This window comes from Homalodisca vitripennis, chromosome 5 (assembly GCF_021130785.1).
Source record: "Homalodisca vitripennis isolate AUS2020 chromosome 5, UT_GWSS_2.1, whole genome shotgun sequence".
NCBI lineage: Eukaryota > Metazoa > Arthropoda > Insecta > Hemiptera > Cicadellidae > Homalodisca > Homalodisca vitripennis.
The window spans coordinates 23,270,813-23,286,325 of NC_060211.1; the positions used below are offsets into that span (position 1 = coordinate 23,270,813).

General features: G+C 34.1%; 1 protein-coding gene across 2 annotated transcripts in view; it reads right to left on the reverse strand.

Moving 5' to 3' along the window:
* Positions 1-3,600: 3,600 nt before the first annotated feature.
* Positions 3,601-15,513, reverse strand: part of LOC124361843 (histone-lysine N-methyltransferase 2B-like) — a 44,860-nt gene continuing 32,947 nt past the window's right edge. For both annotated transcript variants that reach the window (XM_046815864.1, XM_046815863.1), the window contains exons 20-24: positions 14,756-14,806; positions 13,894-13,977; positions 7,911-8,519; positions 4,935-4,955; positions 3,601-3,737 (exon numbers count right to left, since the gene is read on the reverse strand). In XM_046815864.1, the coding sequence (XP_046671820.1) occupies positions 3,720-3,737; positions 4,935-4,955; positions 7,911-8,519; positions 13,894-13,977; positions 14,756-14,806 (783 nt within the window). In that variant the 3' untranslated portion in view covers positions 3,601-3,719. The remainder of the gene's footprint in view (positions 3,738-4,934; positions 4,956-7,910; positions 8,520-13,893; positions 13,978-14,755; positions 14,807-15,513) is intronic.

Here is a 15,513-nt window from a genome sequence, read left to right on the forward strand (position 1 = left end):
AGCAAACTGATGCAAAATAAGTAAGTATATTAATGCTGGCTCTAGTTTGTAACGTGTTCTCTCATACTGTTACGGGAAGAACGAGTGTGAACCTTTGCCAGTAACAAACTAGATGTGAGGATGAGAGGGTGGGTGTGGCTGCATTTCAGTCGTAGGCCCCATAAGCAGCCAAAATTTTACGCTAAACTCACCATGAACTACGCTCAAAACAAAGAACTCGAATTCCAAATTTTTGTGCCCAGTGAAAAGATAATGTATTTGTGTAATCTTTGGTATTGGGTGCCTCTAATCAATAAATACAACTTCAAATTCTATTTATCTGTAATAATGTATTGGATCATCACTAGTCTAAACGGATTTGTAATCCACTCAAAGATGATTATTCTGCACCACGTATGACATTGGTTGTAACATTTTTAATGGGCTGCATACAAACCATAAGTGACATTGTGACTTCTAACCGTAGTGAAGAAACATCTCTAATCCACATCATAGTTTCTAATACTGAGACAGTTTAATATTCTTAGAGAGCGAAAGAAGCTTAAAAATTGGAATCTTCGCTTGCAGACCATCTTTGTGAATTTTTGTACAAATGTCAAGTGAAAATACCTGAAGGAGATGCAATTGCACATTTTATGAAAACAACTACAGAAAAGAGTATTTTTTCCATATTTTTGTTTTCAATAGTTCGTTTTTGCTTTTTCTGGTTTTTTTTTTAATCTGCTCATTATATATATTGTGTGTAATACAAATTCTATATCGATTATTTACATTTTGCTATTTACGAAATGATAATCTAGCAATAGCTGCATAAGATACATACATTGCCGACATCCGCGTCCTGTTAATTGGCTCTAGCCATGCTTAATAACCTTCATACCATAAAATACAGGAAATACACTTACCATACTTGTGTTATTGATCACTTGGTAAAAAACCATATTCTTGCCTTTCTCAAAGGCCATATCTAGAAATAACTCTCTCTCTTCGCTGTGGTGAGCCATATTTAGTGAAAAAATGGTAAACCAAAATTGCCAGTAACACAAATTCACTTATACAGATGATTTGTTGAACAGCTATACCATTATTAGTTTAAACTTTACTAATCAAGGATTTATTAGGACCTAAATAACTAATTATAAGTATTATTAGATACCCAAACAGCGATCAAACTGTTTCTTCTTAACCCCATGCTGCCAACCTTTTTATAATTTGATGTTATCTTAATTTTTAAGTTATATTTTTTCGTATCCTGTGGTAAAGAAGCAATATTGGTCGTTCTTTAGTCATATTTATTGGTTGTTTAATGTTTAGGTTTCAGCTAGTGAATATTCCGTCACTGGTATTAGCGAACATGTATTATTGATAGTTTCAGTTTAACATATGTTACCTTTCTACAAAAGGCCGATTTTTATATTATAATTATGTTAAAAATGTATGAATTAGAAATTTAAAATGTAGCCACGACACCGGTTGTGCAACCCTAAGATATCAGATAAGACAACGCCCACTCAGTTTCATACATCATCATGGCGATTAGCGCACCCACCATGAGTTCAGAACTATTTTTAAAGACGGATTGTCATTTTAATAGTAACCAAATTGATACTAAGCAAAGACATTTTACATTTATTTTGTAGTTTTTATGTTGTGTTGTTCTTCTCGATAGTATAAATAATGTTGTCCAGTCATAAAATAAAAATTATATTCTTCCAGCTTAATTTATCATATCGGGTAGGTTTGATCAATGCACCCATATTAATGCACCCGTATACGGTTTAAAATACACCTATATACAGTTATGTATATAGCTAACGTAACTGAGATGGTATTGAGTTTCGATAACTATCTTTTAATAAATTGATTCAATTTTATGTTCGTTCAGTAAAATATAGATAAAGGTATTAATTTATTTCAAAATGTATGTAAATACTTATATCTCCAGATCTCAATTTGAATTCAGAAGGTTGTGTTTGGATCCCCGTTAAATTATCAAATGATTTAAAGGAAAAACTGGGGAAGGAGATATTCTTTTTTATGTATCCAGTGTTTCTCATCTGAGTTTTAAAGCATCCCTGATTACGATTACTGTGAACTATATAAATGGCCAAACTGCTGAGCAAGAAGTTCACAAATTTTTAATTTCAGAGTGATTAAAAAATTTAGTGTCCCCAAAACTTTTGGTTGAATATGCTTCTGCTAAATGTTTTACAGCTAAATCTAGATAAATATAATAATTCATAGATATGTATAGTAGCAGGTTGTACAATTCCTCACAACAACAATCAATAAACTGCTCAATATCCAAATTGTTACTACCAGCATTATTGGCAGAGCGTTAGTCAAATGGCTGGAAAGTGTTCATTTCTGTCTATCTGCCTCTTCTGTTTGCACAATATCTCGTTCTACAACTGACCAACGGAAATGAAGTTTTGCATAAAGCTTCATTTCTGTTTAATCAGCAGAAAAAGATTTATTCGCTCTCTGTAAATCTGTGTAAATTGTGTAATGTATACAAGTTACAGTCTTATGTATACGATGATCACGCCTTGGCAGATAACAATTTTGGTTGATTACTGTTAAATATTTGTGTAGATGTGTTGTATGTTTGTTATACTTCACTGCATTAAACCCTCTGAAAACTTGAAAAGGATTTATACTTCATCGTTTTAGAGCAATCCATGTTACTAGAGCATAAGTAGATCATAAAACACCCCCGATTTAGAACACTTTTCTACGTTTTATTTTGGAATCGTTTCCACGTTGCGCAGGACGGGACAATAGTTTCAAGAAGATTTTGATGATCACACTGTCTAAGATATAAGATAGTGTGTCAGTGCAGATTTAACCAACTCCTAAAAAACGTATTATTTCTTTAATACATTTGAGAGGGAAGCAGAGTATAGTCTCGTTTATTATTTTGTAATATTTCAAAAATGGTTATAAAAATTATCGCTAACACTGGATTTATTATTGATAAGGATGGGGAAACTATAGACATACAGAACCAAAACTGCAACTGAGATGAGTAAAGATTTACAAAGACATTCAACGTTCATCGGGATATATCACTTCACGCTTAAATACAGAATGAGAGAATCTTCTCTGACCATGAACAGACATTAACTCTCGCCCTCCTCCTCCCCACACACACTCAGCAGCGGCCGGCCGCATGATAAGTGGGCGGGGAAGAGGGGCGTCTTTTCCAAGAACATTGGGTTTACCCTTGGAACCCATCCTTCGGTATTTCTCTTGCTCCTTGATGCAAGAACTGGAATATTAACTGATTTATTCAGTTTTCTTGTGGTTATATTCAAATAAATGGTGTGTCAATAGTTCAGGTCTTTTAAATCAATCACAGAATGACAGCGCGCAGGTGAGGTCAATGTTTTGTGGATGGCTAGTAGAGCGTCGGCCGCGCGCTCAGATCCCGTGGCTCCCATCTGTAAAGAGAGGTATTTCCATTTTTCACTGAGGTTCTGCCTTTGCCGATTTCACTGTTCATCGCCATTCTTTGGTCACTTTTATCTAAATACATGTAATATGATTGGTTTATAATCTAATATACAAAACTAAAACAGAAATGATAAGTCAATAGAATTTAGTACCATAAAGTTGTATAACTTTGATAGTTTTATTCTGTATGCATAATATTACTTCACTGTGTAACGGCCAACTACGGATGACTGCAAATGTGGATCTTTTCTTTTCTTTTTTCGTTAACAACGTCGCTTGGGCTGAAACAAAAAACATTATTATTACAAACTATTATAGAGTCGAATCACTGAATAAAGTGGCAAACAAGAAACAGAGTGGAATACCACAACAAAATTAGCATACCACCCTAGGGTTGAATTACAGTTGCGCCAATATCATTTACGGCTGAGATTTTGATCATCACCTAAATACTCGGGGAAATAGATTTGGCTTAAACATACTGTACTAAAACCAAGCTATTGAGTTTTTAAAATCTTGTCCTCGGTTAAAAATTTCATGAGAAAAAAGAAATTAACGTCGATATATTCGACTAAATACTAATCGCAACAACTAGGTCTTCTTCAAAATGTGATTCGCATAGCCCTCCTCCAAAATTTGCAGCATTGCGAATGAAGAACACAACCTCCATTTCCCACCATAAATTATCATTAATTTTTGAGTTAATAGGCGAGATCAGATACTCGTACATCAACGTATTATTGGACATGTCTCTATGTCAGTTGTTGCAAAAGTACCATAGTAGTAACATTTAATCTATTATACAGTAATATTAAATAAAGTATAGAAGGTTCAACTTTCCTCAAAAATTAGACGTACCAGGTACCATTTTCATAAAAGTAATAGTCAAAGACATCTGAAGATTTGTGACAGCGACAACTGTATCAGGTTTAGTCAAACTTCCATCAGATATATTATATTATGTAGTGTATTTGGAGGATAACAAATATGTTTTATTGAAGGGGTTTAGCGATCCAGTTATATTGACACAGTAGGATGAGGGTGAGCGGTGACACTCGGGATATCGTATACTGCACTGGTTTTTAGTCAAGGTGGCAATTATAAAGCAGACTTCATCTATCATTCAAGTACTAGGTGCTAGTGACTTTAGGGAAGAAATTTAATGTGACCATATTCTTAGATTTCCGATTCACACACGTCAACAACTGATAACCTATTTATTATCTACAGATATTCCGGCCTTCATAATAAGGAGGGCCATCGTCAAACAAAGCTATTAACTGAAACTGGCAGAGCCAGTGACGTGGGATGTGGTCATATTATTCGCCGATTGGTTGAGCTTCAGCCCATCACGTACTGTTCCGACCTTTCACTCAACTCTTAAACGGACATACACCATTTTTCTCAGTTAAAAAAAAACGTTTAATTGAAGGTGGTTCTCCACAACAATATTTAGTAAAGTAGATTTTATCACTCACCTGCGCTAACTGGCTGATACGCTGAAACAAATTCAAAGTGATTAAAATTGTATGTAGTTATTTTAATAATAAATTTAATAAGTACTAATGTAATTATGTGATAGATTATTGTACGTAATATCATATGCAAGTATGAAACCGTAAAATCAAATAATACTTTAAAAGCAAACAAATATTTAAAATATTCAAGTTTAATGTTCAAATTTGTTTTATTCATCAATATACTACTGTCTAAACTGTACTAAAATGTTTCATGAAGACTTAGTATACCCACACTTAGCCTGCAAAGTCATCTCTCATTTTACAAACATTTCTGGGCCGTTTACTCACTTTGAACAATCCAAACGGATTGTGAATAATTCAACAAAAATATTAATGATTACTCGGTTCTTTTCGAAATATAACATAATCTATCTTGGTAACAATCGTGGAAATGAGAGATGACCTCTGACAGTTCTCTCTTTTGTATATCACTTTCACATCTTCTGTCATAATTAATTATTGCCGTGTATTACAAATATTTCATACAAATTATTATTCCTGCCCCATAAGATATTCTCTTCCCTCAGAAAGACAATATGCTGCCTAATACAATTTATCAAGCTTACACAACAAATGTAAGAGTCTTTATTGATAATGCAATCTAAAATTGGAAGTGAATCTTCATAGTAATTTTCTCAGGCTGAAGAAACAAATAGGCATAATATTTTGTTTCCTTTCGAGCGTAAAGTGAAAGCATGAAAAGCATTATTTCTAATTTCCACTCATAAATACAGGTTGTGCAATAATCGAAAGTTGTGAGTTTAGGTAGTAAATGCTTTAAAAGAGGGTTAAAGAGCTAGTCGTGAAGCTTTGCACGAAACTATACAGTTGCTTTATTTGTTAACTAATTTTATTGGAAATTATGTCTTTGAATAACAGATTTTTGGGAAAGCGTTTAATAGTGTCTGTCGTCTCAATGTAGAGAACCGTGTCAACGTCAACATTATTGAGCTTACAAAGTCCTGATTTACAGTGTCGAATTTGAATAGTGTCAACACTTTTGTAACCAGCAAATATGGAGTTCTGTAATGTACATTTCGTTATGTTACAAGAGAAAATAAAAAAACACAACCACCTATAAATATTCAATTTATTTAGGATTCCTTAAATTTTGAATACAGTAATTCATTAGGATCACGTTAAACCATTGTACCTTAGGATAAATTGATATGTGAATAAACACTAAAGTTATTCCAATGTATCACTCGTACTTTATTTAAATTATGCAATATGTGATATGATGCGAATCACCGGCATATATTATAAAATATGTGCTAGATATCCACTTAAGGTACATTCTTAATCCGAAAAATGTAATCTTACAGTTTAAGCGTGTGACAATCTCAGATCATTTTTATGGTACCCAGAGTGTACGTTTGTCACTGCATACAGTGTAGTGCGTAGTTTCCACATACAATGTTGCATTATTGTCTATTCCGTTTTGTGTCATACAATGATAAAGTGTATGACAACACCTTGTGAACTGTAGCAGTTTAAATATAGCTAAATCATCACCTTAGATACACACTAGTCGGTTATCTTGTATTGTATATTATACCCCAGTGTATAACGGTCGTTTAGGTCGGTAATGGAACATGACTCCTTGGACATTTACTATTTTTATGTTATGGATAAGTTTTTATTTTAAGTCAAGTATGTAACAACTAATTAAGGCCAATGAAAACGAATTTCCAGCGAACTCTCGTTTTGTTTGATCGTCAGAATAGCCATCCACTCTTATGTTTGTGAAACATTTTAAGTCAATGATTTAAATAAGATTTTTAAAACATATATAGTACCCTCCCCTATGCTAGATCATTGCCATTCACTAATAATATTGCTAGGTGTTTATGAATAAAGCATTACACTTCCATAGCATGTATTCAGTTTTTTTCTTAAACATTGAATATTTAAATGCCTACATTATTCAGCATAATTCACGGTGCAACCGGATTAAAAAAAAAGCTGAGCGAATTTGTTTTAAATTTTAAAATCAAAATTCTATCCAGAGATATTATGGACCTACTCATAATTTGAACGTGTTTAAGTTGTTTCCTTTGTGTATCAGTGCAGAATAAAACAATAAAAATAAAGATAAGGATTCCGAAATTAAACAAAAACATTTGAAAACGAGTGCACAAATCAACCTATCAATCTAACAGAAATCCTTTCAAATTAAACAGTTTCATCATTAACAAAGTATGTCAATCAAAGCCCAAATATTAATGATAGCACCTGAACGCATGTTATTTGGAGATACTATTCACCGATGATGTCTCCTACCAACATATTTTTTGTATTGATTCATAATAATAAATTTGTTTTAAATTCTTTATAAGCTATTTAATGTACAATGCAAGAGTTTTATAAAAACCTGAAGTGCACTTAATGTACGAAAGCTATAATTTCTATATATTATTCTTTTTTTTCACTACATTTGCAATATAATGAAAAATACCAATCACTGACGACACAAATGTTATAAATTAATAGAAGTCATAGACATTTAAAGTAAATTTAAATGTATTTATAAATTTGTTCCATTGCAAAATAACTATTATTTTAAATATTATATTGTTTGGGATAAAGATTTTGAGCATTTCTTGTACAGAAGTAAAACTAACAATTATTTCAACTTCGCTGTGCTGTGCACCCGTAGCAGTATTTTATTTCCAGATGACAATCTGATCTGAAGATGATCGCATCAATTTTATCTGGCCATTATTATCCGATACAAGTTAAAACTGACTGTTAAAACCACAGTATTTATATGAGGAAAAGTATAAGTCTATTGATGTTTCTGATAGTATAACTTATTTGTTAAATTAAACTGAAAATTCAAACAAATAACTTACTAGCAAATGTTTTATAAAGCAATGGACTCACGAAAATTATAGTTAAAGAAAAACTATTATATATATTAAAAATACATACCGAAGGTCGTTTTTCTGGAGGACAAAACGGATTTGGTGGTGCAGCTCCAGGTGGAGCTATGTTACCTCTGACTAAATCCATATCTACGTCATGGCCTGTCATTGGTCGTCTTTCTTCCCTACAATTATTTCCAGTAGTTGGTCTTCTAAGTCCGGTTCCCCTACCGGTCGGTATTCCAGTACCTCTTGAAGTTCCCGCAGCACCATGTTGACTCTTAGGGCGAACCAGTCCTCGTCCTTGACCGCTCGTTAGTTTTTGGCCAGTGGCTCTCGAAGGACCTGCGGTGGACTCTGCAGCTGCTTTTCTAGCCTGCATATAAGGAGGTAAAAGGGATACCCTCTCCTTTGGGGGGCACAGAGACTTCCTAGTCCTAGCTTTGGAAGTCTTTTTTTGCTGAGTTTGTTTTGGAGGGGGTGCAGGTGGACTAGGCGGAGGAGGCGTTGGTGGGCAAGGCGGCTCTGGAGGACAAGGAGGTTCCTCCGGTGGAGGGCACTGTTGACGAGGTGGAGCGCGAGGTTTCAGACAGTCCTCGTACTTGTATTTTCTACTCCGCAGAGCCATACGTTTCGATGGCAATTCAGAAACATTCATTTCTAGATCTCTGAATGCCTGGAATGGTGAATAAAACATTGCAGATAAGTACGGCATGTGAAAGTACGAATATAACAATGTGCCAAAACACTAACTGGTTTTAAAATAATAAAGAATAGTTGGTAACTAAATCCCATTTGAATTATATTAATCCAGTTAAAGAAGATTAGTCAGACGATCACTAGTTGTGATAGCTTATACTCGCGGTAAATCTACCTCTCAACACGTTTTTTAAACTTCAAACTCCAAAGTGACATGTGATATTTACGATTTTTTTTAAAATATATTGTAACAGTTTTTAGAGACAAACTAGCACTCAGGACAATTTGGAACCACTTTTAAAATCTCAAAAGGCTTAATAGTAAAACTTTATAATCATTTCTTTGTTTTGAAGGTTATTTTTGACGATGGAAGGATTGTGAAGGAAACAGGATTTTTCCGGACATTTGCCATCGTTAAGTGAAACAAGAAAACAGTAACACTACGTTTCGAGATCTGCAATCTGATCTCTTCTTCAGGTAAAGAACTAACCTAATACATAATTACAAACTAGGTTAAAATAAACAAATCTTACTAAAGCGTTGTGGCAGCGCCTGAGTCAGGAATCACAACCTACATGTTGTATGTCAACTTCACTAACACTAAAGACATGCACTTAATAAAAAAACTATACAAAACACCAATCATTAAACTAAACTACGGAATACAGGTCACAATATGTCTTCACTCGTCTACTAACCATTTACGACTGACCAGAGGGGGTAGCCAATGGGTATAATCGTGACGGCCGGCTAAAACAAGATGGCGGAAATACAAGGGAAGGGGAACAGGAATGGGCCCTTTCGTTATTGTTGGTTCATGCGAGATGAACTTCTTAAAACCATATTGTGACTCCGCATTGGTTTATTGCAAATATCCGATCCGTTTGATACTTTTGGTATTCTCTTTTAGTTCATTTTTTTAGAATTGGCAACCAAAGCGGCCTAATCTCGACTGATGGTTGAACTGATTGGTTGGTCTGCCAATTTAATGTATGTTGCCTCAATTAATTTCCTTTTGAAGAAATGTGGTTCCCGATGTATTATGTGGGCTTCAATCCCAATTCATATGATGGTCTTCGGACCAACAATGGTGTGCAATTTTTGACTTTTCTGTGAGACCCTTTCTCGTGTTTTCTTTGTGTTCTTTTATCCTTATGTTTAGCGGTCTTTTTTTGTCTCGCCTATGTATTCCCTATTGCAGCTACATTTTATACTGTAAACACAGTTTTTGGAATCCTGTGTGCCATTTTTGGTTTTGTTTTTACGAGACTTTGTCTAAGAGTGTTGTGTGTTTTTAAACGCGGTTCTAATGTTGTACTTTCTACCTACTCTTCTAATTTTCTCCGATAATCCCGGCACATAAGGGATTGACATAAACGCAAATTTATCACAATTCTGTTTTTTCTGACTCAGGAATGATTCTTCTGGTTCGTTTGCACTTATTAATTACTAATTGAGGGTATCCATTGCTTCTGAGATCCGATTCAATTTTCTTAAATTCTTCTTTTAGTCCATCTTTATCTGAGCACAAGCTCTTTGCTCTATCAAACAACGAGTAGGCTACTTCCTTCTTTGACAGATTTTTGATGGTTGGATTGATAATTTAAATATTTTCCTGTGTGTGTTATCTTTCGAAAAACAGTTGTCTTAAGGACATCCCTATCTCTTAATACACACACATTAATCCAAAAAGGGAAGCTTGTTTTGGGACTTCCACTTCCATTGTGAGGCGGATGGAAGGAGAAATACTATTAATGTGATTCAAAAATTATTTAATTCAATGTCTCCATGAGAAAAAATAACAAAGGTAATCATCCACATACCTCCACCACCAAATCTTCGGTTTGAACTGAGCTGAAGCCAAAGCTTTTCGCTCGAATTCCTCCATAAAGATATTGGGCGAAAATAGGAGACAGTGGAGAACCCATTGCCATCCCCTCATCTTGACGGTAAATTTTACCCTCTAACTCAAAATAATTGCATTGAGTGCATAGTTCTAACAGTTCCATAATTAACTGGCACGGGAAGTTTAGTTCTATCCTTTAATGTTTGGTCTTCTTTGAGACGTGATTTAATAATTCCGAGAGTTTCTGGAACTGGTACATTTGTAAATAGACTTTCGACATCAAAAACTTACCAGTTTGTCAGTTTCAGTCAACTTTAGGGATTTTGACTTTTCTACGAAATCCCTGGAATTTTTTGATGAAAGAGGTCAGTTTTTCCTACCAATGGTGTTAAGATGTCCAAGAGGACTTTAGACAATTCCCTGCAAGGTGAATCACGAGAACTAATGATGGGCCGGAGAGGGATGGTAGGTTTGTGGATTTTGGGAAGGCCATACATATGGGGATTTTGGAGTGGTGATGAGTTAATTTAGATCTAAATTTATCTGAAAAAAATTCTTTATGTTTTCTTAAGGTGTTTGCTACTTTGCGTTCAAATGAATCAGTCGGGTCTTTATTTAAAACTGTATATTTGCCAGTATTTAAAGTTTCCGCAATCTTTTCTTTATACGCTTACTGAGTCAAGTACCACAGTAGCGTTGCCTTTGTCGGCAGGTAAGATTTTGACCGTGTCATCTTTCCCAAGGATCGACCTGGCCTTTTTCTCCTCTATTGTTAAATTGGGTTTTGTGGGAGGAATTTTTCTGAGTAAAAGACTGGCCTCGCAGCGGAAGCGGTCACCCTGTTCCTCAGGTAACTGTGAAACAGCCGACTCAATTCCAGTTACGAAATCCAGTGCCTTTACCGATTTTTGTGCCACAGAAAAGTTTAAAAAACCCTTGGATAATACTGATATTTCCGCTTCATTTTCGAAAGATAACACACACAGGAAAATATTTAAATTATCAATCCAACCATCAAAAATCTGTCAAAGAAGGAGTAGCCTACTCGTTGTTTGATAGAGCAAAGAGCTTGTGCTCAGATAAAGATGGACTAAAAGAAGAATTTAAGAAAATTGGAATCGGATCTCAGAAGCAATGGATACCCTCAATTAGTAATTAATAAAGTGCAAACGAACCAGAAGAATCATTCCTGAGTCAGAAAAAAAACAGATTGTGATAAATTTGCGTTTATGTCAATCCCTTATGTGCCGGGATTATCGGAGAAAATTAGAAGAGTAGGTAGAAAGTACAACATTAGAACCGCGTTTTAAAACACACAACACTCTTAGACAAAGTCTCGTAAAAAACAAAACCAAAAAAATGGCACACAGGATTCCAAAAACTGTGTTTTACAGTTATAAAATGTAGCTGCAATAGGGAATACATAGGCGAGACAAAAAGACCGCTAAAACATAAGGATAAAAGAACACAAAGAAAACACGAGAAAGGGTCTCACAGAAAAGTCAAAAATTGCACACCATTGTTGGTCCGAAGACCATCATATGAAATTGGGATGAAGCCCACATAATACATCGGGAACCACATTTCTTCAAAAGGAAATTAATTGAGGCAACATACATTAAATTGGCAGACCAACCAATCAGTCAACCATCAGTCGAGATTAGGCCGCTTTGGTTGCCAATTCTAAAAAATGAACTAAAGAGAATACCAAAAGTATCAAACGGATCGGATATTTGCAATAAACCAATGCGGAGTCACAATATGGTTTTAAGAAGTTCATCTCGCATGAACCAACAATAACGAAAGGGCCCATTCCTGTTCCCCTTCCCTTGTATTTCCGCCATCTTGTTTTAGACCGGCCGTCACGATTACCATTGGCTACCCCCCCTGGTCAGTCGTAAATGGTTAGTAGACGAGTGAAGACATATTGTGACCTGTATTCCGTAGTTTAGTTTAATGATTGGTGTTTTGTATAGTTTTTTTATTAAGTGCATGTCTTTAGTGTTAGTGAAGTTGACATACAACATGTAGGTTGTGATTCCTGACTCAGGCGTGCCACAACGCTTTAGTAAGATTTGTTTATTTTAACCTAGTTTGTAATTATGTATTAGGTTAGTTCTTTACCTGAAGAAGAGATCAGATTGCAGATCTCGAAACGTAGTGTTACTGTTTTCTTGTTTCACTTAACGATGGCAAATGTCCGGAAAAATCCCTGTTTCCTTTATAATCATATGTGCACTTGATACCATTTTGAAACTAAGAAAGGAATTATAGCTCGCTTTGCTGACTTCTATTTGATACATCAGCATTCGAAAAAATATATACTGCTAAGGTCCTAAAAGTTATACTAAAGTTAAAATTACAAATCTCCTTGAGAACTTTAGCACTAACTGAACTGAATTGAGAAATTGATGTTTTAAAATTAGGTTTAAAGTGTATTTAGTAAGCTAGGTTTATTATTTAATTGTATTGGTTGATAATTTAACAGTCCAGTATTTGTTTTGGATCTTTAATTGATTGCTCCAAGAGAAAAAAAAACACTTCGTTAGTAGAATATTTTCAGTTTTTATATCAACACATACCTGTCAATTTACTAATCAAACAAATGGCTTTTTTTAATCCGTGTATAGAGCAATCCTCTCTTATGAACAACTGAAATCTACGTTGGTGATATAACAGTCTAAATTCAAATAAAGACGGACTCACATTGTTGAAAAAAAACAATTGTACAATATCTCACATATACAAGAAAGACAAGAGGTGGCTTAATATGAATCAGTGTATAATGTTATTTAAAGAACATTAATATTAATTAATACTAGATTAATATATTTTGAATGAAAGTGTGAGTTTTTTAAACTACAACATTGGCTGGAGTTACTGTAAAATTTTCAGTTCTTGTAAGTTAATATCTAACCATATTATATGGTCTTTAAATACATTTTTTTTGCTCGCCTGCCTCCTGAAGTCTTTCCAGTTAGGCTCTGGAACGGGAAAATTTTGGACTACTGCTACAAACTGTATGATGTATGGATGTAAAATAAATAAACATGTTTTACTTTTGCAGGACTACCGTTCTTTAAGACTACCTATTTTATTGTTCTTTAGCCCTCTTGCCTTGATCATGATGTTTTTGTTCTTGGGCAATTAATCGTGTAACCCCCTACGATGCTGATGTTGACCTTGTGATTTTTATATTCTTCCTCAACATATTATTATATGGTGAAGAGTTTGATACAACCTGATCTCTTAGGACAGTTCAGCGCAATTTTATTTATTTGTTTATTTCTATAGGCCATCGGCAAAAGAGAAGGCCAAATACCTACTTTCACCAAACATAGAATTTTAACAAATAATTATGAAAAATATATTAAATTTTCTTAGCCACTTGTAACCTGTTCTTGTACATTTAATTTTAATCATGCAAAATCTAAAATTATTGTTAGAAGAGGCATCTCTTCCATATCGAATAATGGTTACCAAAACTAAATAGCAGATAACTTACGCATTCGTCTGCAGTTACCCTTCTGGGTTCATTCACACGCAATTGAAATTGATCAAAATTTTCTCCAACATGTGGGTCGTAAGCCTGAAACAATTACCAAAAGAACATGTCAAATCTGAGTAGGTATATACTACAATAAAGGTAATAAAGTTTGTTTTATAAACAAAATTTCACTCGAATCCATCCTACGTATAACGCAAGGAAAGGAAATATCAAATTATTATATCTCCATATTTTTCAAGCACAATTTTTCATATAAGGATGGCCTAAAAGTAAATCTTACGTATCTAGAGCGCCCACTCTCGTTGAAGAATACAATTTTCCGGACGTAGGATCGTGTCCGAGAGGACAGTTTCTTTCATTGGTCGTTACGGATATCCATTATATTTTAAGCATTTCACTATCCCTAATCGAACCTAAACCGAAGCACTTTTCGGAAGGATGTCCTTGTATTTTCCAAAGAACTGGATGAGGTGCTAAGATGAATATTTGTTTTACCATCATTAACGGTTGTATTTAATAAAATTATCAAATTGATGTTTAGGAACATTTCTTCGTGCATAGTCGAACGTTAAATGACAACCCTGATAGAGGAATCAAATTTAGAGTCTGGTAAAGTGTCTGTGGATGAGTTTATGAAATGGGTATTTTTTCCAAAGATCATCGCTGACACAAGTGCTTGCGAAATCTTCCAACACAGGTAAGATTCTTTGCTGAAGGCATGGGAAATCTCTGCAGTTTAGTGGACATCTGAATGAAAGATAACCTTGATATCGTTCACTTAAACTACCAAGTACTCAACTGTTATCCAACTTTCATAAATCAAACTCACAAAATAATATTAGAAAAATATCACACTTACAAATGTGGGATCATCAGCATCGTCTACTTCAAAGTAATCTAAATCCTCCTCCTGCAAAACGAATTTCAAAATTATTTTTACGTTGGATTTGTATCCTACTATCAAAAAGTAGAAGAATTCAAAAATTCCCTCATAATGATAGGCTCTCAGTAATAAAAGACTATCACTTTAACAGAGAGGACCCAATTGACAAATACTATACATAGACACCATATAAACTTTTGTCGCATGTTTAGAGCTGTATCCCTTGGATCCATTCAGAGATAAAATACCATATAAATACAAGAGAAACACTCTTTTATCTTCTGCCTTTGTGTATTTTTAATAAATCATGGAAATTTCGTCGCATATATAGAACTCTTGTCAACTAAGTGCCGGCCTTTTTCCCCATTTTTTCTAACACCCCCGACCTTTAATTATGTAAATTTCCATAACTTTTAATTATTTAATTCCATTTTAGAACAATTCATGAACATTAAAATAAAAAGGTATAATATAAACAATATCTAACTAAAAACATACGATTTTGTACAAATATATCAGTGAATCACAAGTGTTGAAATCATCCACTCAATTAATATAAATATCTATTTATATATTTATTTAACCTTGGGAGTTTGTTAGTTATGCACATTGTTCCCAATGCATACAGAGACATAAATATAACATAATTTGCGTTGACGTGTTTGAAAAAAAGTTTTGAAAAATCATATTTAATATTATTGGTCTTTTTGAACTACAAAATTAAAATGATAGTA